Source organism: Macaca nemestrina, chromosome 17 (genome assembly GCF_043159975.1).
Source record: "Macaca nemestrina isolate mMacNem1 chromosome 17, mMacNem.hap1, whole genome shotgun sequence".
Lineage (NCBI taxonomy): Eukaryota > Metazoa > Chordata > Mammalia > Primates > Cercopithecidae > Macaca > Macaca nemestrina.
The window spans coordinates 7,488,203-7,513,136 of record NC_092141.1 but is presented as its reverse complement, the minus strand read 5'-3'; the positions used below and the strand labels follow the sequence as shown (position 1 = coordinate 7,513,136).

The 24,934-nt window shown below is 57.0% G+C and overlaps 3 protein-coding genes across 10 annotated transcripts; 2 read left to right on the top strand and 1 right to left on the bottom strand.

Annotated features, from left to right (window-relative positions):
• Positions 1-1,506: 1,506 nt before the first annotated feature.
• On the top strand, positions 1,507-15,528 carry LOC105473389 (neuralized E3 ubiquitin protein ligase 4). Of its 4 annotated transcripts, none has more exons than XM_011727189.3 (29): positions 1,507-1,812; positions 3,414-3,858; positions 4,068-4,133; positions 4,289-4,587; positions 4,750-4,861; positions 4,955-5,043; positions 5,584-5,656; positions 5,822-6,086; positions 6,317-6,498; positions 6,817-6,902; positions 7,027-7,189; positions 7,288-7,486; positions 7,578-7,654; positions 7,739-7,817; positions 8,178-8,347; positions 8,435-8,566; positions 9,303-9,448; positions 9,526-9,753; positions 9,854-9,952; positions 10,041-10,202; positions 10,389-10,553; positions 11,798-11,956; positions 12,332-12,511; positions 12,642-12,729; positions 12,826-12,933; positions 13,070-13,214; positions 13,393-13,505; positions 13,596-13,761; positions 14,837-15,528. In XM_011727189.3, exons 1-29 carry the CDS (start codon positions 1,531-1,533, stop codon positions 15,039-15,041), a joined length of 4,683 nt encoding a protein of 1,560 aa, XP_011725491.2. In that variant the 5' UTR covers positions 1,507-1,530; the 3' UTR covers positions 15,042-15,528. The 4 variants fall into 4 exon arrangements, with proteins under 4 accessions (XP_011725491.2, XP_011725513.2, XP_011725506.2 ...); XM_011727211.3 differs by having other exon boundaries at positions 8,178-8,353; XM_011727204.3 differs by lacking the exon at positions 4,068-4,133 and having other exon boundaries at positions 1,516-1,812.
• A 171-nt stretch (positions 15,529-15,699) lies between these two features.
• Positions 15,700-19,077, top strand: LOC105473354 (G protein pathway suppressor 2). Of its 2 annotated transcripts, none has more exons than XM_011727147.3 (11): positions 15,700-15,834; positions 16,048-16,210; positions 16,571-16,680; positions 16,765-16,877; positions 17,009-17,088; positions 17,180-17,262; positions 17,444-17,597; positions 17,696-17,785; positions 17,875-17,954; positions 18,042-18,137; positions 18,322-19,077. In XM_011727147.3, exons 2-11 carry the CDS (start codon positions 16,117-16,119, stop codon positions 18,403-18,405), a joined length of 984 nt encoding a protein of 327 aa, XP_011725449.1. In that variant the 5' UTR covers positions 15,700-15,834; positions 16,048-16,116; the 3' UTR covers positions 18,406-19,077. The 2 variants fall into 2 exon arrangements, with proteins under 2 accessions (XP_011725449.1, XP_070938379.1); XM_071082278.1 differs by having other exon boundaries at positions 15,813-15,830.
• LOC105473365 (eukaryotic translation initiation factor 5A) lies at positions 18,704-24,507 on the bottom strand. Of its 4 annotated transcripts, none has more exons than XM_011727156.2 (6): positions 24,389-24,507; positions 21,698-21,883; positions 20,362-20,466; positions 20,010-20,141; positions 19,530-19,603; positions 18,704-19,359 (listed from the first exon to the last, which is right to left on the bottom strand). In XM_011727156.2, exons 1-5 carry the CDS (start codon positions 24,455-24,457, stop codon positions 19,541-19,543), a joined length of 555 nt encoding a protein of 184 aa, XP_011725458.1. In that variant the 5' UTR covers positions 24,458-24,507; the 3' UTR covers positions 18,704-19,359; positions 19,530-19,540. The 4 variants fall into 4 exon arrangements, with proteins under 4 accessions (XP_011725458.1, XP_011725464.1, XP_011725470.1 ...); XM_011727162.2 differs by lacking the exon at positions 24,389-24,507 and adding an exon at positions 23,753-23,914; XM_011727168.3 differs by lacking the exon at positions 24,389-24,507 and adding an exon at positions 23,392-23,542.
• Between the last annotated feature and the right edge of the window lie 427 nt (positions 24,508-24,934).

Here is a 24,934-nt window from a genome sequence, read left to right as displayed (position 1 = left end):
AGAGGGCGGACTGCACCCGGGGCTGTTTACCTCTTGCCCTATAGGCCCCCCAGGCCCAGGGCTGGAAGCCCTGGATACACTGGTTCGAGGCTCGGGGATGTTGAATCCACCAGGACCCAAGGCTGTGGCTCGCAACCTCCCCTAGGTGCTGACTGGGCCTGGAACCAAGGACCAGTATCCCCCCGGAGGGCCAGCTTGAACCAGTACCGCGAGATACGGAGACCCTGGAGTGCACGCGGGGCCCAGAACCGTGAAACAGGACTACTCCGGAGGGCTGCCCAGCGCCTGCCTCGGCTCCTGTGACCAATGCGGGAACTCCTGTGGCTACCCCTCCAGGGGCAATCCCGGTTGAGACCGCCACCCGCCCCTAGGGACTCCAGTTTCTCCATAGCCCCACCTGGGGGCCGCTCTCAGCGATCCTGCCCCGCCTACCGGCTCCACGTAGCCCCGCCCCTGGCCCCGCCCCCACCGCTGCCAGCGGGGGATGCTGGGGCTCAGTCCCGGGTCCACCTCTCCCCTGCTCCCGAGCTGCGGCGAGCGGAATCAAGGCTATATAGAGACTCGGGCTGGGGGTCCCTCCGCTCGCCCCTTTCTTTTGTGTCCCACCCAAAGACTTTCTTTGTCTGGGCAATTTGTTCCCGCCCTTCTCCATCACCACCCTCATCCAAACCAGCCAATCCCAGTCAGGGGACCAGGCCAGGGGGCAAGAAGCCTCGATTGTGACGTCACGGTCCTCAAGCCTGAGCGTGAGCGTCGGGGAGGTGGGCTGGGGGCTTGTGACTAGCTCTAGGGGAGATCTTTTGGGGTCGTCAGCGCTGTCGCTTGAAACTGCCTGTCGGGGCTTCTCTAGACTCTTTGTGGCCTTAACATGGAATAGTTTGGTTGAGTTGGAGTTAAGGCTTGGCTTGACTTAATCATCAACGAGCTTCCCCCATCCCCGCCAGTCGGCTCGCTCAGCCAATCAGGAGAGGTGTGATTGCGGCGCTGTCACAAGACACTTCGGTCTCAGTGGGGTGGCGGGCAGAGACTTTCACTTAGACTTTCACTACCGCTTCTCTGGGTCCTCCAGACTCGGCTCACGCTGCTTTGGAGCGTGCATCCCGAGGGGAGATAACCCCCCCTCTTGCCGTAAAATGAGTGCTTCAAGGTGCCACCTCCCCCTAGCGAGGGCAGGGTGGTCGGTGCCGCTGTCGCAAAGCAGAAAGTGTTTGGGCTCCTGTACCCCACCGTCGTAAAGATGCCTGCGGTGGGCGTGTCTTCCTCCCACTGTCGCAAAAGCTCCCTGCCCAAGTCTTCGTACCCCTCGGAGCCAGTCCATCACCTCGCTATGCCGTAAAGCGAGGCTCCCGACCCCGTCGTCCTTCTCACCGTGGTCGTCCCCAGCTCCTAGCACGGGCTGCTTCATTGCCCGGCAGTGCCGTAAAGCATACCTGGCCTCAGCCCGTGGTCGTATCCCTCAGAGTGTCTGCCCGCCGCGGTTGCCACGGTGCCGCCAAGCGCGGCTGTCGCGCTGCCCCGGTGTCAGCGGAGATGGCGGCGGGGTCGGGTGGGAGTGGGGGCTCTGGGGGAGGCCCCGGACCGGGGCCGGGCGGGGGTGGGGGACCCAGCGGGAGCGGCTCAGTACCGGGGTCCAACGGGGGTCTGGGCAGCGGCGGGGAGCTGCACCCGCGCACTGGGCGCTTGGTGAGCCTGTCGGCCTGTGGGCGTACAGCGCGGCGGCAGCAGCCGGGCCAGGAGTTTAACCACGGGCTGGTGTTGAGCCGAGAACCCTTGCGCGATGGACGCATCTTCACCGTCCGCATCGACCGCAAGGTGCAGCGCTGGTACCGCGGAACCGAGATGTGGAGGGTGGTGGGAGGGGACTAGAGGGAGACGGGGTAGGACAGCCAGGGTAGCCCACATCGCCGGGCACCGAGAGGGAACAGAAAGAACACAGAGCACCAGGGGTCGGACAGGAAGACAGCGTGAAGCAGAAACATTCAGTTTGAAGAAGACATTAAGAGCTTGAGTGTTTTCAAGATCCAGAACCAGGGAAGGGACACGAGGGCTAACCCACTAGAATGGCTGGGAACAGACCTCCTGGTACAATTTCTTGGGCATGGAGGATGGAGAGATGTCAGAGATGTGATGACAAGTGAAGAAAGATACCAAGGAACGAACAAACCTAATCCCAGCTCTTTGGGAGTCCGAGGCGGGCGGATCACTAGAGTCAGGGGTTCGAGACCAGCCTGGCGAACGTGGTGAAACCCCGTCTTTACTAAAAATACAAAAATTAGCCAGGCATGGTGGCGCGCGCCTGTAATCCCAGCTACTCAGGAGTCTGAGGCAGGAGAATGGCTTGAACCCGAGGGGCAGAGGTTGCAGTGAGCTGAGATCATGCCACCGCACTCCAGCCTGGGCAACAGAGTGAGTGAGACTGTCTAAAAAAAAAAAAGAACAAACCACTGAATGACACACTCACAGGCTGTGCCAGAAAGATAGGTGAGGAGAAGTAATCCAGGGTGAGAGAGGTGTGTGTGATTCAGTGAAGAGGTCAGGCTCACAGAAAAAGAACTTGGGAGGAGGTTAAATCTGGGTAGAGCCTGATCCTTGGAGAGAATTAGGCCAGGGGAAGGGAATGAATGATACACAAGAGCAAGAGGGAGGCCGGGCGCGGTGGCTCACGCCTGTAATCCCGGCACTTTGGGAGGCCGAGACGGGTGGATCACGAGGTCAGGAGATCGAGACCATCCTGGCTAACATGGTGAAACCCCGTCTCTACTAAAAAATGCAAAAAAAACTAGTCGGGCGAGGTGGCGGGCGCCTGTAGTCCCAGCTACTGGGGAGGCTGAGGCAGGAGAATGGCGTGAACCCGGGAGGCGGAGCTTGCAGTGAGCGGAGATCCGGCCACTGCACTCCAGCCTGGGCGACAGAGCGAGACTCCGTCTCAAAAAAAAAAAAAAAAAAAGAGCAAGAGGTGTGGGTATAGGAAGTAGGTGAATTTGGATGGTTGGAGAGCCATAGAGACTAGGGAAGTTAGAGGAGGCAGGAGACTGGAACCAAGGAATTCGTGCTTGGCTTGGAAAGGAGTGTTGTAGTAAACACTGAGTAGAGAGCAGAGTTGCTAAAGGAAAGCCCAAATAATTTCCGAGACAGAGTCCAGAAAATCACTGTCTGCATCTGTGGATTAGTGTGTGGATTGGTGTGTGGATTGGTGTGTGGATTGGTGTGTGGATTAGTGTGTGGATTGGTGTGTGGATTGGTGTGTGGATTGGTGTGTGGATTAGTGTGTGGATTAGTGTGTGGATTAGTGTATGGATTAGTGTTCCAAGAGACAAAAAGCCAGCTAGCTGTCTTGAGAGGTGGGATGATATGGTGGCCTGTGGAATGGAGGGTGGCCCATTCTAAGTCTCTGTCCAATACCCCTATCCCAGGTCAACTCCTGGAGTGGCTCCATTGAGATTGGGGTGACAGCGCTGGACCCCAGTGTGCTGGACTTTCCAAGCAGTGCCACGGGGCTGAAGGGGGGCTCGTGGGTAGTGTCGGGCTGCTCTGTGCTGAGAGATGGACGCTCTGTGTTGGAGGAGTATGGTCAGGACCTGGACCAGCTTGGCGAAGGGGACCGCGTGGGTGTGGAGCGCACAGTTGCTGGGGAGCTTCGGCTCTGGGTGAATGGGCGGGATTGCGGTGTGGCCGCCACAGGCCTGCCCCCTCGTGTCTGGGCCGTTGTGGACCTTTATGGCAAGTGCACCCAGATCACCGTGCTACCCCCTGAGCCAGGTTTCAGCCCCCCTACTCCCATCCCCACACCTCCCCTTGAGCCCTTGGCCCCCACTGAAGACTCTGCCTTGGCTGAACAGGGTACCTCTGCTGATGAAGGTGAGAACACGGCTAGGGCAGTGGTGGTGGGGTGGGGACAGAATGGGGGAAATACAGTGACAAGACAGGCTGGGTGTGGGCAGGGCCACCCTGATCCCCAAGTCTGTTGAATGGGAAAGCAGGAGCTAGAGGATGGGAGGGTCTCCTGGCTATGGGCCCTGAAGCAGGGACTGAACCCTTATTCCCCTCCCATCCCACCTGGTCCCCAGCCTTCATGGTGTCCCCAGCGCAGGCCCGGCCGGAGACGTTTCCTAACAGCCTTGAGTCGCATAATGGTGAGGGCTTTGGGGAGGCCCTGGGAAGGGGAGTGGGAAGTGAGGTGGACAAGGGAGGGCCCTCAGGAGAAGGGGCAGGGAGAGAGGCACCTGGTCTGGGGGTATAGAGCCTCATCCCAGCTTCCCAGCTTTCTTCTTCCATCCTGCTGCTGTAGACTTTGCCAGCATGGAGCTGTCTGAGGTGGTGAGCAACACCATCCTGTCTACCTACAATGGAGGGCTTCTGAATGTGAACCTGAGCTCCCCGCCAGCAGGGGAAGGCCTGGGGTCTAGCGGTGCTGCCACCTCGCCCATTCTCACTTCCAACGACGCCCTGCTCTTTCATGAAAAGTGCGGAACCCTCATCAAACTCAGCAACAATAATAAGACGGCTGAGCGCCGGCGGCCCCTGGACGAATTCAACAATGGGGTTGTCATGACCAACCGCCCACTTCGGGACAATGAGATGTTTGAGGTGTGCAAAGTCCTGTGGTCTGGTTGGGGCCTTACCCCTGGGAGCTAAAGATGGGGCTCGACCATTGGCGCTAGGAGGGTGGGTCCTAGGGAAGAACCAAGGGCTGAAGGTCTCTTTCTGCATTTACATTCCCTGCTTCTCCCTTCTGTCCCTCAATGCCAGATCCGTATCGATAAGCTTGTTGATAAGTGGTCAGGCTCCATTGAGATTGGGGTCACCACCCACAACCCCAACAGTTTGGAGTACCCAGCCACCATGACCAACCTCCAGTCAGGTACCAGCCCTGGGCAGGGGCGGGGGTGCAGGCCTGGTGTTGCTGAGGGGAAGGAAGCCCCGTACTTGAACCCGCGTGTCCACCATCACCCAGGCACCATCATGATGAGCGGCTGTGGGATCCTGACCAATGGCAAGGGCACCCGCCGGGAGTACTGCGAATTCAGTCTGGATGAGCTGCAGGTGAGGGTGGCACACAGATCCTTGGACCACTTTCCAGCAGAGCCACAGGTACTCTGTGACCCTGCCAGGGCACCAAGCAGGGTCTCCTGTGTGACCTAGAGCCAGTCCCTGTATCTTCTACCTAAAGGTTCCTTCCGAGAAGGCAGAGTTGCCCAAGAGTTCAGCACTCAGATTTTGGAGTCAGATGGTTGAATTCCTCTTACTGTTTTCCCATTTGTAGTGGCGAACCGAGGCAAGAAGCTTATCCTCTTTCATTGCTCCCCCAGCCCCTGCAATCTCTAAAATGAGCCTACAAGTAGTACTCATTCCATAGGCTGAGACTTGTAGAAGCTGATGTCTGTGAGGTGGTTTAACTCAGTGCCTGACTCACGTGGAGCATTGAGAAAATGTAGAAACTGTCATGTCTGGAAAACAAGGACCCAGGACCCGTCCTCCAGGATGGTCTGAGACTGGCGAATGCCTTCTGGAGTTGTTCCTGTGTGGAGTGGGGTGCTCGGCAGGCCTCGGGACTCCTCTGAACTATTCGTCTTCTTTGAGTAGGAGGGTGACCACATTGGCCTCACAAGGAAGTCCAACTCTGCCCTGCACTTCTTCATTAATGGTATCGATCAGGGTAAGGGTCGCTCAGAGAGGGCCTCTGGGCTGGGGCTTTCGGTGAGGCTGGAACTGGGGGCTGTACTTCACCCTCCTGCTTCTCTTTGGTGCTTGGTCTCCGTGTTTGACTTTCTCCCCTCATTCTCCCTGCCCACTCCCACACCCCCGAACCTTCCTGCAACAGGAGTGGCAACCCCCTTGACGCCCCCAGTGGTGTATGGCGTGGTGGACTTGTACGGGATGGCTGTGAAGGTGACCATCGTCCACAATAACAACCACAGTGACCGTCTCCGCCGCAACAACGCCATCCTGCGGGCGCTGTCCCCCGAGGGCGCTCTCCGCCGTGCTGCCCCTGCCGCTCAGGCAGAACCTGAGCGCCTGCTCTTCCACCCCAACTGTGGGCAGAAGGCAGCCATCACCCACGAGGGACGCACTGCCCTGAGGCCCCAGTATGGCCCATGGGGTGGGGAGAAGCCTGAAGAAGGGGTTCTAATGGGAGGGGGGCAGGGCACGGAAGTAGAAGGCAGAGGGAGCCTGGCGGGGGCAGCCTGGCGGGGTGGAGGTTGAGGTTGAGTTCTTTGGCTTGGGGCCGTGAATGTTGGCAGGCATTGCTGGGCTAAGCCTTGGCACGTTGAGAGCGTGTGTTGGGGATCTGACTCTCCACTTTCTGTTCCCTCAGTGCCACCGATGACTTCAATCATGGCGTGGTGCTGAGCAGCAGAGCCCTGCGGGATGGAGAGGTGTTCCAGGTGCGCATCGACAAGATGGTGGACAAATGGGCTGGCTCCATTGAAATTGGTGTCACCACCCACAACCCTGCCTACCTCCAGTTGCCCTCCACCATGACCAACTTGCGCTCTGGTGAGCTCCCAGGAAGGGCAGGGCCAGGACAGGGTTTTGGGGGGAAGCTGTCCCCAAAGCCCTGGCACTTGTTCTCCAGCTTCTTTTTCACTTGTCACTCTTGTGACCACTCATTCAGTGGCTAGAGAGTGCCCCGTGGGCAGGGCTGTGGCTGTCTTGGAAGCTGCAGAGTTTTCTTGTCCTGCTCAGGGAAGAAAGCTAGTCGTCAAAGAAAAGGCAAGATGGGCTGTGGGCTCAGGAGTTCTGTGGGGGCTGCTATGGAAAGGAGAGGAGCCCTTCCTTTCCCTTCATGTCCTCTACTGCTCCTTGTCCTCCCAGGGACCTGGATGATGACTGGGAATGGGGTGATGCACAATGGGACGACCATCCTGGATGAATACGGGCACAACCTGGACCGCCTCAAGGTGGGAAAGTGGGTGTGCTGCCTGGCGGCCGCAGCGGGCATCACAAACACCACAGGGCTGATGCAGGACCAGCCCCGGCAGGAACTCTGCCTGACTCCTCACTCCAGCACCCCCTTCTTCCAAGGCAGGGGACACGGTGGGCGTGGTACGGCGGGAGGACGGGACTCTCCACTTCTTTGTCAATGGGATGACTCAGGGCCCTGCTGCCTGGAACGTGCCCCCGGGCGTCTATGCTGTCGTCGATCTCTATGGCCAGGCGGCCCAGGCCACCATTGTGGACGACGTGGGTGAGGGCCGGGCTAGGCTGGGTCCGGGGGTTAGGGTGGCCTTGGGAGGTCTGAGAGACACTTAGAGATCTAATGGGTGATGATGTCCACTTTTACAGAGGTGTCTCCAGTTCCTGAATCACTTCCTGAGGGGAATAACCAGGTGTCTCCAAGCTCTCCATCCTCAGGGGCAGGGGGCTCTGACCTGCGTTTCCACCAGCTGCACGGCAGTAACGCAGTCATCACCAATGGGGGCCGCACTGCCCTCCGCCACAACTGTCGCAGCGAGTTTAATGACGCCATCGTCATCTCCAACCGGTCAGTCTCTCAACTTTCATGTCCCCACCTTCCTCCTGCCCAGCCTCAGCCACCCAAGTGGAGCCTCTCTGATCACCAGTCTCCCTGGCAGGGCCCTGCGGGATGGAGAGCTGTTTGAAATTGTCATTCAGAAGATGGTGGACCGCTGGTCAGGCTCCATTGAGGCTGGTGAGGGGCGTCTGTGTGTGTTGGGGGCCGTTGGATGTCTGTGCCTTGGGGGATTGGCCTTGACTTACCTCTGCCTCCTACCAGGAGTGACTGCTATTCGGCCTGAAGACCTGGAATTCCCCAACACCATGACAGACATTGACTATGACACATGGATGCTGAGGTTGGGCTTCCTGCTTTGGGGGCCAGCTTGGGGCTGAGTGGAGCTGGCTGGCATCAGGGAAGCAAGGTTTCGGCCTATGGTGGCTGTGGGCAGTGACAGACCTAGGGGATCTGCCTGTCCCCTCTCTTGGATTCTGGGAAGCCCTGCTCAGGCCCACAGGGGCTCAGTCCTCCTTCATCTTAGGTAGTTCTTGCTTTTCCCTGAGGGGATCCCAGGGACAAACGAGATAGGACTGGGCCTTACACCCAGATCAAGACCCCAGCCCAAGGCATTGGAAGGTTCTGACAGGCAGGGAGTGGGCGGGGGCCAATGTGAAGTTGAAGCTGGCAGGCTGACTCACCCCTTCTGCCATCCCCCCAGTGGTACCGCCATCATGCAAGATGGTAACACGATGCGCAACAATTACGGGTGTGACCTGGATGCCCTGGGCACAGGTGCACGCATTGGCATGATGCGAACTGCCAAGGGCGATCTGCACTACTTCATCAATGGCCAGGACCAAGGCGCTGCCTGCTCGGGCCTGCCTCCGGGTAAAGGTGACTATGTGGCTTTCAGCCTGCCACCCTCAGCCCAGACCACCTGGCTGTCAGGCTTCTGACCTTCCCTCTCCTCCCCAGAGGTGTATGCAGTAGTCGATCTCTATGGCCAGTGTGTCCAAGTGTCCATCACCAATGCCACCGGCCCCATGGACAACAGCCTGGCGACCAGCAACACTGCCACCGAGAAGTCCTTCCCTCTGCACTCCCCAGGTGCGGCAGCCGGGCGGGGGCTGGATGGGCTCTGCTTGCCTGCTGTGCGCCTGAGGAGTAGGGCTTCCAGGTTACAGCAGCTGTGCAAAGACGGTTGGCTGGGGTAGCTGCCGGCTCAAGGGAAGGGACAGCCCACGGTGGCAAGCAGCCAGTAAGGGGGAGGTCACACCTGGTACTTAGAGCCTGGACACTTCCCTGCCACCAAGGGGCAAGGACACCATAAACTGAGCATGCCAGGTTTGGAAATGAGTCTTGCTGTGGTGAAAAGAGGTATCAGGGCTGGGCGCAGTAGCTGATGCCTGTAATCCCAGCACTTTGGGAGATCAAGGCGGGTGGATCGCTCCAGCACAAGAGTTTGAAACCAGCCTGGGAAACACGGCGAAACCCCGTCTGTACCAAAAATACAAAATTTAGGCAGTTGTGGTGGCGTGCACCTGTGGTCCCAGCTACTTGGGAGGCTGAGGTGGGAGGATCGCTGAATCCCAGGAAGTTGAGGCTGCACTGAGCCGTGATTGTGCCACTGCACTCCAGCCTGAGTGACAGAGCGAGACCGTGCCTCAAAAAAAAAAAAAAAAAAAAATACAATAAAAAGGTGTCAGGAGGCCCTGAGGAGTAATGGCAGATGGCAGATGGGGCGTTGGTGTCCCCATCTCGTTTCATCTGAAAGCTTTGCTCTGTTCCATCTGAAGCTTGCTGCCCCAGTCCTACCCCTTCCTCTGGTGCCATCTTTTCACAGTGGCTGGTGTGGCTCACCGATTCCACAGTACTTGCGGCAAGAATGTCACTCTAGAGGAGGATGGCACGAGGGCGGTGCGTGCCGTTGGCTATGCTCATGGCCTTGTCTTCAGTACCAAGGAGCTGAGGGCTGAGGAAGTCTTTGAGGTAGGCCGTAGCGATGTGACAGAGGGGCTGCCAGGCCCATCGCCACAGGGCCAGCTCATCTTGTCTCTGTCTCATAGGTGAAAGTGGAAGAGCTAGATGAGAAGTGGGCAGGTTCCCTGCGGCTGGGACTGACCACACTAGCCCCGGGGGAGATGGGACCCGGAGCAGGTGGCAGTGGCCCAGGGCTGCCTCCTTCCCTGCCAGAGCTCCGGACGAAGACCACTTGGATGGTATCCAGCTGTGAAGTGAGGCGTGATGGGCAGCTCCAGAGGATGAACTATGGCCGGAACCTAGAGAGGCTGGGGGTGAAGTGGCTGGCTCCAGGGACAGGGGAGGGGTTGGGAGTGGCGGTGGCAGGGAGGGGTGGGCTGAGCATCATCTGTCCTTGTCCTGCCTTGGTCCTAGGTGGGGAGCCGTGTGGGTGTTCGTCGGGGGGCAGATGACACGATGCACATCCTGGTGGATGGAGAGGATATGGGGCCTGCAGCCACTGGCATTGCCAAGGTAGACCTGAATGCTTCCTTGGGTTTTGGGAGGATGGTTGAGGTCTTCCGCTGATCTCTGATTTTTCTGGGTCTTGTGTGCCTCCCAGAACGTGTGGGCTGTGTTGGATCTCTACGGGCCAGTCCGCAGTGTGTCGATTGTCAGTTCCACAAGGCTGGAGGAGTCAGAAGGCACCCAGCCTCCTTCCCCCAGTTCAGACACCGGCAGTGAGGGCGAGGAGGATGACGAGGGCGAGGAGCATGGCCTGGGAGTAAGAGGCTGCAGCATGGCCTGCTGTGCACGTGGATGGGCAGTTGCTGGGCCGTTGGATGCCAGGCCTTTTTTGGGTTCTCTGATCGTTGGGTGGAGGCTCACACTCAGGGTCTGCAAACTCCAGTGGGGTGGGTCGGTCCTGGCATTGGCAACCCATGCAGCTTAGTCTCTTCCTCCACACCAGGGCCAGAATGAAGTGGGTATTATACCCACCACCCTCGAGTTCCTGGAGAACCACGGGAAGAATATCCTCTTGTCTAATGGGAACCGTACAGCCACACGGGTGGCCAGCTACAATCAGGGCATCGTTGTCATCAACCAGCCTCTGGTGCCCCAGCTGCTGGTCCAGGTGGGCTCTCCCTCCCTGTCCCCAGCTCCTCTCGCTCCACAGTGACCCTTGGCCAACCCTCCTGAAGAAAGGCCTTTTTGGGTGGAGAAAAAGAAAGCAAGCCACTTGGATGAGCTTTCTGGGCTTTTATTCATAGCCTGTAATGGGGTTTGTCAGTCAGTTACCACGAAGTCCCTACCTGGCGATCGGTGAGGGAAGCAGTAGGGACAGGCTGGAGGAGTCCAAGGGAAATGCCTGATCCTATATGTGGGAGCAGAGAGGGCTTTCCAGAAGAAGGTGCCTTTTTGCTACAAACTGAAAGATATATCAAAGTTAGCCAGATGAGCCCAGGTACAGTGGCTCATACCTGTAATCCCAGAACTTTTGGAGGCCAAAGCAGGCGGATCGCTTGAGTTCACGAGTTTGCGACCAGCCTGGGCAATATAGCGAAACTCTGTCTCTGCAAAAAAATACAAAAATTCGCCAGGCATGGTGGCACGAGCCTATAATCCCAGCTACTCAGGAGGCTGAGGTGGGAAGATCACTTGAACCTGGGAGGCAGAGGTTACAGTGAGCCGAGATCACGCCACCGCACTCTAGCCTGGGAGACAGAGCAAGATCTTGTCTCTAAAAAAAAAGAAAAAAAAAAAAAAAGCTAGCTAGATGAAGGAAGTCCTACGAATAAGAATCCTGACAGATCGTTACAGAGGCAACAGCAAGGTCACGGCTCAAACAGGGTTTTGTTTTGTTTTGTTTTTGAGATGGAGTTGTGCTCTTGTTGCCCAGGCTAGAATGCAGTGGCACGACCTCGTCTCACTGCAACCTCCACCTTCCGGGTTCAAGCGATTCTCCTGCCTCAGCCTCCCGAGTAGCTGCGATTACAGGCATGTGCCACGACACCTGGCTAATTTTGTATTTTTAGTAGAGACAGGGTTTCGCCATGTTGCTCAGGCTGGTCTCAAACTCCTGACCTCAGGTGATCCACCCGCCTCAGCCTCCCAAAGTGCTGGGATTACAGGTGTGGGCCACCATGCCGGCTGATGGTTCTTTTTTTTATTATTATTTAAAAAAAAAAAAAGGGAAAGAAACAACTAAATTTGCATTTTCTGGTCCTTCCATGCATAAGAAAAGGCAGCATCCCAGGCCACATTCTGGGAGGTGCAGTATTCCCTCCCTGGCGGGGGTGGGGGGGGGTGGGGGGGTTGGGGAGCGAGCCTGGTTCTTCCCAGGAGGCTGTGATTATGGAGTAGTTCCTTCTTCCCCAGGTGCGGATAGATTTCCTAAACCGACAGTGGACATCTTCCCTTGTCCTGGGAGTCATCACCTGCGCGCCTGAGAGGCTCAACTTCCCTGCTTCTGCCTGTGCCCTCAAACGGGCAGCCTGGCTGCTGCGGGGCCGTGGGGTCTTCCACAACGGTCTCAAGGTGAGTAGGAGCCATAGAGAAGGGGCGGGACCAGGCTTGTGTGTAGGGAAGGGCTGGCCAGAAGGGAGAAGTGGGCCCCTAGCCTTGGAGGTAGGACCACAGGTGTAAAAGGGGGACAGTAATGGGCAGGCAAGGGTGAGTGGCGTTGCCTGGTCAGTTTTAGGCCTGCTGCTTCCTGCGGTGTCCCTGCCGTTGAGAATGTGCCAGTTTTGGGGAAGAGGAGGGGCTCTAGGTAACTGCAGCGGGAGGAGAGTCTCGGCAGCAGGCAAGCGTGGAGGCAAAGCCAAGGCGCTGGCAGCAGGAAGCAGAGCAAAGGGCAGGACAGCTGCCGTGGTGGAGTGTGACCTCTGGAAGACAGCCGGTCTCTCCTCCCAGATCTGTGAGAAGTTTGGGCCGAATCTGGACACGTGCCCTGAAGGCACCATTCTGGGACTGCGGCTGGACAGCTCTGGGGGGCTGCATCTCCACGTTAATGGGGTGGACCAGGGGGTAGCTGTACCAGATGTGCCCCAGCCCTGCCACGCGCTTGTGGACCTCTATGGGCAGTGTGAGCAGGTTAGTGGCAGTGGGGGCAGGGAGGAGGGGTGCCTAAGAGTCTGGGCCGTCCAGGACGGGGAAGTCTCTGTTCCAGAATCATCAGGCCCTGGGGTCTGACCAAGCTGTCTGACTACCCTGTCCCCTGCAGGTGACAATCGTGAACCCTGAGCCAGGGGCTGCCAGTGGGAAAAGTGCTGGAACCCAAGGGGACATGGAGAAAGCAGACATGGTGGACGGTGTGCCAGCCCAAAGGGACCCCGCTCCTGCCCCTACTCCCCTGCCCCTACCCTTCTAGCCTAACTCCTGTGACCTGTGCCCCTCTGCTCCCTCAGGTATCAAAGAGAGTGTGTGCTGGGGCCCACCACCCGCCGCTAGTCCTCTAAAGAGCTGCGAGTACCATGCCCTTTGCTCTCGCTTCCGAGAACTCCTGCTGCTTCCTGGTGAGTCCCGGTCCCCAGAACCGACTTCATCCCCAGGGCCAGGCCCAGAGCTGTGGAGAGCAGCTGAAGGGTGCCAGTGTGGCTGAGATCAAGGGTGGGAGCCACAGCACCAAGCCTGCTACTTACTGTCCCGCAGAAGATTATTTCATGCCTCCGCCAAAGCGAAGCCTGTGCTACTGTGAGTCTTGCCGGAAGCTGCGAGGAGATGAGGCCCACAGGCGCAGAGGGGAGCCTCCCCGGGAATACGCACTGCCCTTTGGCTGGTGCAGGTTCAACCTCAGGTACATACGGGCAGGGTCATGCCTTTCCCCTATTGTTTTCCCCCTGGAGAAATGGAGATCCCAAGAAGGTGCATGGAAGAAGTGATAGAACTTCCTGCCTAAGGAAGAGCCTCGTGAAGCTCCTCCACTGGGGAGTCAGTGTCCTTCGTTCTATCTGCCCCGCTTGTCCACCTCATAGAGTGAATCCCCGCCTGGAGGCTGGGACACTAACCAAGAAGTGGCACATGGCCTATCATGGGAGCAATGTTGCAGCTGTACGGAGAGTGCTGGACCGAGGGGAGCTGGGAGCAGGTACTGGGGAGCAGGCCCATGCAAGGTGGGCTGAGCCTGGGGGGCTGTGGAGGAATAAAAAGGGCTATCTTGACCCAGTTCTCCTCCCAGGTACTGCTTCCATCCTGAGCTGCCGTCCTTTGAAGGGAGAGCCTGGGGTAGGGTTCGAGGAGCCTGGCGAGAACTGTGCACCTCCTCGGGAGGAGCAGCCCCCTCCTGTGCTGCTTTCCCCCTCCCTTCAATATGCTGGGGCCGAGACCCTGGCCTCCAAAGTGCAGTGAGTACTGGGAGGGGTGGGGAGAGATCTCCAGGGGCTCGGATGAAGAGGGCCTGAGCGCAGCCACTGGGGTCTTCATGATTTGCCCTCCCCTTTTCTCACCTCCTCTTGCTAGCTGCCAGTCTCCAACTCAGCCCTTTTTTCATTCATTGAACAAATACCACTTATATACTCTTCTAGTGGGCAAGAAAAGGAACCTTGCTCTTGTGGAACCTCTGCCTTTTCTCTCTATAATGTTCATACATAATAAGTATTTATTATTTATTTATTTATTTTTGAGACGGAGTCCTGCTCTGTCATCCAGGCTGGAGTGCAGTGGCATGATCTCGGCTCATTGCAACCTCCACCTCCCGGGTTCAAGCGATTCTCCTGCCTCAGCCTCCTGAGTAGCTGGGACTACAGGCGTGTGCCACCAAGCCCGGCTAATTTTTCTAGTAGAGATAAGGTTTTGCCATGTTGGCCAGGCTGGTCTCGATCTCCTGACCTCGTGAGCCACCCGCCTCGGCCTCCCAAAGCGCTGGGATTACAGGCGTGAGCCACCGTGCCCGGCCAGTATTTAGTATTTTTAAAGGTAATAAGTAAGGACTATGGAAACAAACAAAGAGTGGGGCGAAGGAGACAGCAGTGTGGCTGGTGTGGGCATTGTAAGAAAGAGTGGGGCGAAGGAGACAGCAGTGTGGCTGGTGTGGGCATTGTAAGAAAGAGTGGGGCGAAGGAGACAGCAGTGTGGCTGGTGTGGGCATCGTAGGAAAGAGTGGGGCGAAGGAGACAGCAGTGTGGTTGGTGTGGGCATCGTAGGAAAGAGGGGGGCGAAGGAGACAGCAGTGTGGCTGGTGTGGGCATCGTAAGAAGGTGGGAGAGATTCGAGCAGAGGCTTGAAGAAGGAAGTGAAGGGTGTAGCTGAGCAGGCTTTGGGAGGAAGAACATTTCAGGTAGAAAGAACAGCTAGAGTGAAGCTCCTATAAGGCGGGAGTATTTCCTAGGTACAGCAAGGCTTGTGTGGTTGGAACAGACTTTGCAAGGGGGAGGTGATGGGGAGAGAAGCTTCACTCCCTTATTTTTTCCTGTTTGACAGATTCCGGGACCCCAAATCCCAGCGGACGCACCAGGCTCAGGTGGCGTTCCAGGTGTGTGTGCGCCCTGGCTCCTACACCCCGGGACCCCCTTCCGCTGCCCTTGGAGAACCTCCTGACCCTCACTTCAGTCCAGCCGAACTTGAGTGGGTCACTAAGGAGAAGGGGGCCACACTCCTCTATGCCCTGCTGGTACGGGTGGAATGAGGGGTGAGACACAAATACTACAAGCACAGTCGGGCCTCGGGCCCATGGACTCTGGCGACTGCCTCCACCTCATTCCCGTGACTCGTGGCATGCGCAGGTGCTGGAGCTTGGCAGCCGCGCAGGAGCATGTAGGCAGGCTCTCAGATGTAGGTGGCAAGTGGCACAGCTCCATGTCTGGAGGCCCAGCACTCCGTCTGATGGGAGGAGCCGTGGGAGCCCAGCTCCAGGCCCTGGTACCCCTCTTCATGCACTGATTTGGGGAACATGACTCCCTTTTACTCCCCTTCCCCACATCACTTAATTTATTTCCGTTTTTGTTTCTGGTTACTGTGAATCCCAGAGGAGTCTCTCCCTGTGCCCACATGAAGCTGCTTTTTCCGGGGCCGCCGGGCGGGAGTGGGGAAGGGTGGGCGCACGGAAGACGGGGGCCTCTGTACAGTTGTTACTGACTCTGATTTCTAAGGAGCCAATAAACACCATCTCAGAGCCTCCGCCTCGGCCTCTCTCTCGCGCGCCCCTCCCCGGAGCCCGCGTCCCCTGGGGTGCCACCAGGTGGGCCCGCGAAATTAAAGAGAGCTGAGGATGCCAAGACCAGTTTACAGCCCTCGTCGCCCGCGTTCCCGGCTACGGGGTTTGGACGCCGCGGGCACCCGTCGCAGCGCGCTTCCGCTTTCTCTCACCCAACCCGTGAGGTCGGCCGCAGCCGTGACTCCGGAAGGACTTGGCCGGGCCGCCGGATGTGACGTACGGGCCAGGGCGCGCCGGAGCTGCTGAGAAAGCGCAGAGAAGGCGGGTAGGGAGGGCTGGGGTCCGGGCTGGTTGGGCAGGGAGCGGCAGCACCGAGTCGGGGATCCCGGCGCCGCCCGTGCGCGCGGTGGAGCGGGGGCTGCGGGCCCGGCCGGGTGGCGGGCTCCTGGGGCACGTGACCGGGGCGGCTAGCGGGTCGGGCGGACGGGCTTCCGCCTGGGCCGGGCGCGGTCCCCTCTGAGCGCCCGCCTCCCCGCAGGCGCCGTCTGAGGTCTGGCAGTCAGAGACAGAGCCGGGCGCCCACGGCCCGAGCGCCCACGGCAGCACCATGCCCGCACTCCTGGAGCGCCCCAAGCTTTCCAACGCCATGGCCAGGGCGCTGCACCGGCACATTATGATGGAGCGGGAGCGCAAGCGGCAGGGTGAGCCGGGGCCATAGCGGGGGGACACACGGCCCAGAATGGCTCCTGTACCTCAGGGTTGGCCTCAACCCAGCGGCCAACCAGTGAGCCCGCTGCCGAGCGCAGAGGAGGGAAGGAATAGCCCCGTTGTGGTGGGATTTAAGCGTCCTGGTCCACGCTCCAGAACCCTTGAGACGGGAAGGACCTTGGAGAGCACCTGATAAAGCCTCTCCGTTCCCTATTGCAGCGATGGGGGAGCTTGTCCCCTCGAGGCAAAGAGCGCACAGGCGTGTTGGGATGACTGGGTTTTGCTGGTCTTCAATCTAACGTTGGAACTGTTTTCACTACCCTGCCTCTTCTTCATTCTGCCTGATTCTCCAGAGGAAGAAGAGGTGGATAAGATGATGGAACAGAAGATGAAGGAAGAACAGGAGAGAAGGAAGAAAAAGGAGATGGAAGAGAGAATGTCACTAGAGGAGACCAAGGAACAAGTAAGCAGTCCCTTGAACTCTCCCAGCTTTGATTTCTTCCCTTGACTCTCCCTGCCTTCATCTTCTCTTCCCACTCCCTCCCAGATTCTGAAGTTGGAGGAGAAGCTTTTGGCCCTACAGGAAGAGAAGCATCAGCTTTTCCTGCAGCTCAAGAAAGTTTTACATGAGGAAGAAAAACGGAGGCGAAAGGAACAGAGGTGGGATCAGAGTGCTAAAAACTGAAATGGGGACCAAGTGGAACTGGGATCAAGTAATAAAAGAACTAGTGTTTAATGGCGAAAGAGAAGGCATCTGTCCTTAGCTTTGACCTGCCTTCCTCTCACTCCAGTGACCTGACCACCCTGACATCAGCTGCATACCAGCAGAGCCTGACTGTCCACACAGGAACTCATCTCCTCAGCATGCAGGGTGAGGACTAAAGAGACCACCTGATGGAACCGGCCTTCTTACAGGTTGCAGCCTCCCATTTCAGCATCATGAAGCCCTTCTCCCTTTCTAGGGAGCCCTGGAGGACACAATCGCCCAGGCACCCTCATGGCAGCTGACAGAGCCAAACAAATGTTTGGACCCCAAGTGCTTACGGTGAGAGTAGGATTGGATGCCCAGCCCCTACTGCTTCCATCCATGCATCCTTGCCACCAGTATTCAAGTCACAAACATATCAAGCACTTAAGTTTAGGGGGAAATGGGGCATACAGATATACACAAGTCACTGGGTTTCAGCTTTCAAGTTTATAGGCGAATTCTCATTCTCCCTCCTTAGACCCGGCACTATGTGGGCTCAGCAGCTGCTTTTGCGGGGACGCCAGAGCATGGACAATTCCAAGGCAGTCCTGGTGGTGCCTATGGGACTGCTCAGCCCCCACCTCACTATGGGCCCACACAGCCAGCTTATAGTCCTAGTCAGCAGCTCAGAGGTGAGTAATAGGAGGGATGGGGCTTGGCCTTCCTCAACGTCAAAGGAGGAATGCCATTGAGTAAAAGGTTTTAATGGCTCTGTCTTTTCCTTTCTCAGCTCCTTCAGCATTCCCTGCAGTGCAGTACCTATCTCAGCCACAGCCACAGCCCTATGCCGTGCACGGCCACTTTCAGCCCACTCAGACAGGTGATAACATCCCATGCAGGAGCTCTAGCTCTCTGGGTCCTCCCCTCCCTGTTTCATTCTCATCTCACATGCCCCTCTTCCCCACGTAGGTTTCCTCCAGCCTGGTGGTGCCCTGTCCTTGCAAAAGCAGATGGAACATGCTAACCAGCAGACTGGCTTCTCCGACTCAGTGAGTATGGCACCTTGGGAGGTCAGGGTTAGGGATATGTTAAGGGGAGCTTCAGTATGCCTCAGGCCCTGACTCTGTTCTCTGCAGTCCTCTCTGCGCCCCATGCACCCCCAGGCTCTGCATCCAGCCCCTGGACTCCTTGCTTCCCCACAGCTCCCTGTGCAGATGCAACCAGCAGGAAAGGTAAGAATGATAATAAAATTTACCTGTCAGAATCCTTACACTAGGGATCCAGAAAAGCAGGATTAGGTAGGACCGGTGGCCCACATCACCTGGTTTTTCTTCCTCTCTGGGGGTGGTTACCAGTAGGGCATTAAGTGGGAGAGTACGCCCAGTGACAAAGCCCTCTTTTCATCACCACCGCCAGTCGGGCTTTGCAGCTACCAGCCAACCTGGCCCTCGGCTCCCCTTCATCCAACACAGCCAGAACCCGCGATTCTACCACAAGTGACGATCAGATTATATCTTCAACATCATGCCCCCTGCCCCACTGTGGGTGAGGATACCCCCCGTGTGTCCCAGGCCAATAAAATCTACCTGCCACTGACCCTGGCTGCTGCTGTTTGTGTTGCCTCCCACCCAACTGTCTGGAATAGGTCAAGGCTGCTTGGGGGGTGGGGGGATGACTGGCAGGTCCACAGCAAGTCAGTGATAGACAGCGGGTTCCAATGAACTCAGTGGCAGAGTTCAGTCTTTTTGTAGCTTCCAAATATACCCATTTAATTCAAATAAGCAGCTGAGTTGGGGGCTTCATATTAAACTTGTAGTTTTATTCAGGTTTGATTTTAACAAATGTGTCGGGGAGAGAGCCCGCAGGGAAGGGTAAAGCCCACGGGGGCAGGGCCCTCCCAGATGCCTGAGGAGGGGGCAGGTCCCCTCCCCTCTCCTCCTCTTCCCTCCCCATCTAAAGGGGTTTGGGGAGAGACACAGGCAGGGGAGGGGGCTGGTCCCCAGTCTGTTGGGGTGGTGCTCAGGGTAAAGGGCTATGGGCAACAGGGGACCAGACCAGGGCTGAGTGGGGAGGGCACAAGGACCATTTGCCAGAATCCACCACTTTCTGATTCCAGATTGAATTAAAAAAAAAAAAAAAAAAAAAAAAAAAAAAAAAAAAAAAAAGACTAAACCACAAGCAGCACCCACCCCCTTCTCCCCCACCAGGGCTGTAGTGTGAGGGGAGAAGAGGAGGGCAGCTTCACCAAGGCCACGGCTTCGCTTGCTCCTGGCCAAGGGAGCTAGGTGAAGGGGAGGGGCTCCCCGACAGATTGAAGGGGTGGGGAAAACCAAAATAAAACGTCAAATAAATTTGTGTAGGAGGAGTCCAGCCTACGACCAGGCCAGAGCCGGGCCAGGCTGGGGGAGGGGGCCTCTGCAGGTTCAGAGGATCACTGCTGCCACCACCGCCACCCTAGGTAGGAGAGAGAAATTAGTAAGATAGGATAATACCTTCAACAGGAAGGATAGGGAGGACAGGGCCAGGCTAGGGGCACAAAGTAAGCCTGGAACAATTAAGACTAGAGCAGATCTGCTGAGGACAACAAAATGTGAAGGGGACAGTGAGGGATTTGTCACACTCACCTGGGAGCCAGTTATTTTGCCATGGCCTTGATTGCAACAGCTGCCTCCTCTGTCATGGCAGACAGCACCGTGATCTGGAGGAGCAAGAGAGAGAGCCAGGAGATGTCTGAGCTCAGGAAGAAACGTACAGAACAAAGCTGAGCACAAAAGCAGGGAGGGGGCCGGGCGTGGTGGCTCACGCCTGTAATCCCAGCACTTTGGGAGGCCAAGGTGGACAGATCATGAGGTCAGAAAATCAAGACCATCCTGGCTAACATGGTGAAACCCTGTCTCTACTAAAAATACAAAAAATTAGCCGGGTGTGGTGGCGGGCTCCTGTAGTCCCAGCTACTCAGAAGGCTGAGGCAGGAGAACGGCGAGAACCCGGGAGGCAGAGCTTGCAGTGAGTCGAGATCGCGCCACTGCACTCTAGCCTGGGCAACAGAACAAGACTCCATCTCCAAAAAAAAAAAGAAAAGAAAAAGCAGGGAGGCACCATACCAGGATCTCTTCTCCACAGTCGTACTTCTGCTCAATCTCCTTGCCAAGGTCTCCCTCAGGGAGACGAAGGTCCTCTCGTACCTCCCCACTGTCCTGGAGCAGTGATAGGTACCCATCCTGGATGCCAATCAGCTGGGGGCAGATAGGGAAGGAAGCTGAAGGTAGTAGGCCCAGGGAGGCTGAGAGTAAAGGCTCTGATAGACAAACTGGAGTGATAGCAAACTAATACCAAATACCCTCTCCTGCCATTTCCTTCCTCTCCCAGCACAAGCTCTCCTGGTCAGTCCCTATCCCCCAACTTCTCCCTCCACCATGAACGGCTAACCCATCCTCATCCAAACCATCTACATACCTGGAAGTCATTCCTTTTGATGTTGGGGACATCCATGTTATGAGTTGACGGGCAGATATCTTCATATTTTTTCCCAGTGAAGATGTCAATGCCAACCAGGTGGACCTGTATGTGAGCATCACAAAGAGAAACCCAACCGAACTCGTAAGACGGAGGAAACAAAGGCGCCAAGTGACCTTGCCTGATGAGGAAAGTCAGACTACATTGTTGGGGCAAAGACTGGAGTATTGGAATTGAACCAGTCAACTCAAGAAACAGTAAAGCCTCTTAAAGAAAACAAAACAACAGAGGCTAAAAAAACCACCGTTGAGATTGGGGTTGACAGCACAAGAGAAAACTGCATGGCAGGCTTAGGGAAGACGGTTACCTTGATAAAAGATAAGATGCTAGGAGTCTAGGGTAGTGGGAGGAGTCTGGGTAAAAGTTTGGAAGAGTTTTCTGGACACCAGGAGAAGGAGCTGAGAAGTTGGGAAATAAGGTAGAAGGGGAAAGATAAGAAAATAAGAAATGTGAAAGAGCTGAAGAGAAAAAAGGACTTGCAGGGAGATCAGAAATAACTATGTAGCTAGAAAATAAGGAAGCCAGAAGAGCACAGAGAAGGATCTAGACACTAGGGAATAACCCAAGATCAGTGTCAAGTCAAAAGATGGAAAAACTGATTAAGGAAAAACACCACAAGAAACTCAACAAGAACGAACCAAGTTGAAGTTCTAAAGAGACAGGAAAAATCTGAGGTGATGAGGGAAGTGCTAGCAAGAATGTTAAAACCCATGACAGCATGGAGGCTCAAGGAACCCAAGGAGAGTGGGATGGGGCAGGTAGGGGCAGTTTGATTCTGCATCAGAGTTCCAAAGGGAAAGCTAGAACTGGGGAACGAAGCAGCAAGGTGATCTGAAAGCTCAGAATTAACGCAGGAGTCCCTCCAGGGGAAGGTCACATTCTGGTAGAATTGGAGAAACCCTGGGCAACGTGATGGAAACAACCAGCTACAATGGCTCAAGGGAAGAAAAAGTGAAAACCAAGAATAAGGAAGGAGCAACTGAATAGCTAGAGCATAAAGGCCTATGAATTGAAGTTAAGAGACTGGCACAAAGCTGGAGAAACGGAGGGACTACCAGATAATGATGGGGGGACAGAAGGGTAACCACAGAAGAGGCTGAAGACTGGGGAGCAGGTGTAGTTGTCTGAATGGGTATGAAGGCTGAGTGCTAAACAAAAAGAATCAGACAGTAAAAGCAGAGTTAAAGGAAAGTCAGCACTGTTGGCAGCTTGCTGCTGGGAGCGCCAAGGATACTGGAGGCACGGGGAAGGCAAGATGTGGAGGTGAAATTCTAACCTTGGCGTGGCCGTGCTTGCCAGTCTTCGAAGTAGACATCTCGACGATCTTACATGGCCGGCCTTTGAGCACCACAAAGCCATTCTTACGTAATGCTGAGCACTGCATTGGGAAGGTGGCTGAGGCCCCTGCATCTCCTGTCTCGAAGTCCAAATCATCTGCCATTTTAAGAGGCTTCGATTCCAACTAGAGCCAAGAAGAGAACTGAAGTGAATAAGCATGGAGGTTAACAGGACCTCCAATCTATCCCATTTCTCTCTAGAAACATTTTCCCAACTCTTTATTCCATTACCCACCTAAAATAAAGTCAAAGTTCCTGAACTTAAAATACTGACTGGGCTCAAATATACTCAAGAACTGGTGTGTGTATGGGAGGGTGGAATAGCTGGTTTCTCCCGCATAAATCAAAGTTAGAGTGGTGGCTTGGGAAAGGAAGGCTCTAGGGAGCTGGAATGTCAAATCTCAGAGATGAGAAAAGGCCTACTTCCTGGGAGGGGGGAGGACTCAGGTGTTACTTGCCACTGAAACCAACCACCCCTCTTCCCCACACACAGCCAGGGCTATAATTAGGTGAGCAGCTATGATCCAGCAAAAGGGCAGGGCTAATGTGGGGGGGGAGGGTGGAGACCGGAGGACAAGGCCCCACCCATCTGTTACACCGCCCCCCTCCATCCACACACAAACCAGTCACTGCTACAGGAAACCACAAGGCCTCTTTGGGGGATTCCCGCCTCGCCAACATGCACTTGCAACAAGCCAAGGGGGAGAAAGCAAAGTTGTTTCCGAAATGATCCCCCTGCCAAACACCTCGATCTTGGTTCCCAAAGAGAACCCAGGAACCCAGCCTCTCCTGGAAGGCCCTCCCACTTTTCCCAGGATGCATCTGTCCTGTCGGCTTTTCAGGCCGGGCCAGTACAGTCAGTAGAAAGTGGGAGAGGTGGGGGGTGGTGAATGACAATAAAATGAAAGCAAAAGGTTGGTAGTAGTGAGTAGTAGAAAATCATACTAGGCTAGTAGAGTTAAGGACTTCGAAACCGTGGAACTCCCAAACCAGTTACAACGGGAAGACAGTGACAAGGTGAAGAATGCCTATCACGGTGGGAAACTCATCTGCAGGAGACTTTAAGGCGCTGTCCACCCGGGCCGACAGAAGAGATGGGCTCCTGTCCAAACGCCCTCAGTTTCCCCATTTCTCCGGCCTCCCAGCTCGAAGGAGTGCCACTTACACCTGGCTGGCCGCCACACTTCACAGGAGGGTTTTGCAGGAAAGCTCCAGGGGCCCTTGAGGTTGGGAAGCGCTAACATATGCCAGCAGCATGCCCTCCGGGGTGATCAGGACCCGAGCCTCCGGCTTCTCCCACTTCTCAAAATCCCAGGGCCCCTAGGACACCCCGCGAGGGCTAGCTCTCCCCGCGCTAGGGGTTGCCGGCTCCTGCAGACCATGTGGCCGTTCTGGGCTTCCGGTGGCCGGGACCTGGGGGGGAGGGGTCCCCGCGCTGCCATGCGGCCCCGGTCCAAGCTCGGCCATGCGGCCTGCGACCCCGAGGGCAGCCTCCCGTGGGGGGCACTTCCGGTGCCGCGGCCGTCCCCTCCTCAGAGACTGCGCCAGGCCGGAGCCACGCCGCCTCCCCTCCCCCCAGCCGTCCGCCAACCCCCCCCCATCTGCCCTCTCACCGAATAGCCCCCTCCCCCACCTCACGTGGCCGCGCTGCGCCGGGTCCTCAACGGCCCAGGTACCCTTGCCCCGGTGGGCCGATCTGGCCCCTGGCCCTCGCCCCGGCGTGGCCGCCTGGCGGCCTCTCCCGCGTGGCTGCCTCGCGGCTCGCCGTCCCCCGCCCTGCGTCGCTCCAACGTCACCGGGCCAGCCCCAACCGTCACCCCGCGCGCCAACCGGGGCGCGCGCCCGCGCCTCTCCGCACCTCGCGCCGCTCTCCGGCCGAACCCGTGCGGCGGCGGCCGCCGCTCCCCTCTGCCCCCTCCCCGACCCCCGCGCCGTTCCATCTTCTCCCGGGCCCAAACCAAGGTACCGCGCACGCGCGCCCTGCCCGCTCTCACCTCGCGCGAACGCACTGACTCGACCCCGTCCGCTCGCCGCGAGCCCAACCGCTGCCTCCGAGCCCGCTGCCGCCGCCGCCGCCGCCTCTACCGCCGCCGCCGCTGCTGCACACGGGTCTTAGTACGCAGGCGCCGACTCCCCACTGACCAACCAAGCAGCCCTATGACAGCCGCGCAAGCGTGCTCTCTCTCTCCTCCGCCCTCCACCCCCGCACTGCGCAAGCGCACACACCCTCCCCATCTCCACCCTCCCTCCCACCTACCCGGCCAATGACGCGCATACGTGACCCCGCCCCTCACAAACCCTGAGCGTTTTCAACTAATCTGCAACGCGCAGGCGCCCCCGGTTTTTTAATCTCTTCAACCTCCTCTTCCCTCCCCTTGATAGACCGCTTGTCCTACCGGACAGTCCTTGCGCCTGCGCAATACGGAGCCCTGCACTCCACACCCTCTAAAGGAAACGCCTGGGTCTCAGAACGCATGCGTGTTCGGAATCCTAAACGCCCCTTCCACCTCAGACGTCGTGTGTACGCCGGGCGTTGAAAAGACCACGCCGCTAGATCACTTGTCTCGTCTAGAACGCATGCGTCTCAGGATACGCCCCACTTCGGCTTTAACTGAACTTAAACGACTCACACGTTTCAGAAAACTTGCTCTGGGGGGTGGGCCCCTTGTCTTGGAATCAGTCCCCCCAGTTCCACACATGCGCGGAAGATGTCTTTCCGCCCCACTCTTCCTAGCGCGGTAGTGTGGTCGGGTTCCCACCCATCTCGGCTTCACTTCTCTAAATCGAACGCCTATGCTCTGCCATAGAGTTCACCCGGGAAGATAGAGCGGTGCTGCGGCGGACACCATCTTGTTTAAACCCGCAGTCCGTATTGGTCTCTATGGCATCGGTAGAGGCCATTCCGCTTTGAGGTCCTCAGTAAAGAGACTTAGATGGTATTACTGTGTTTTCCCCAACTGTGCTCTGCGGTTCCCAAAAGAATTGTCTACGAGAGCCTTCAGAAAAAATTGTCTATAAAAAAAAGAGTGGTGGGCTGGGCGCGGTGGTTGACACCTGTAATCCCAGCACTTTGGGAGGCCGAGGCGGGCGGATCACCTGAGGTCGAGAGTTCGAGACCAGCCTGACCAACGTGGAGAAACCCTATCTCTACTAAAAATACAAAATTAGCCAGGCGT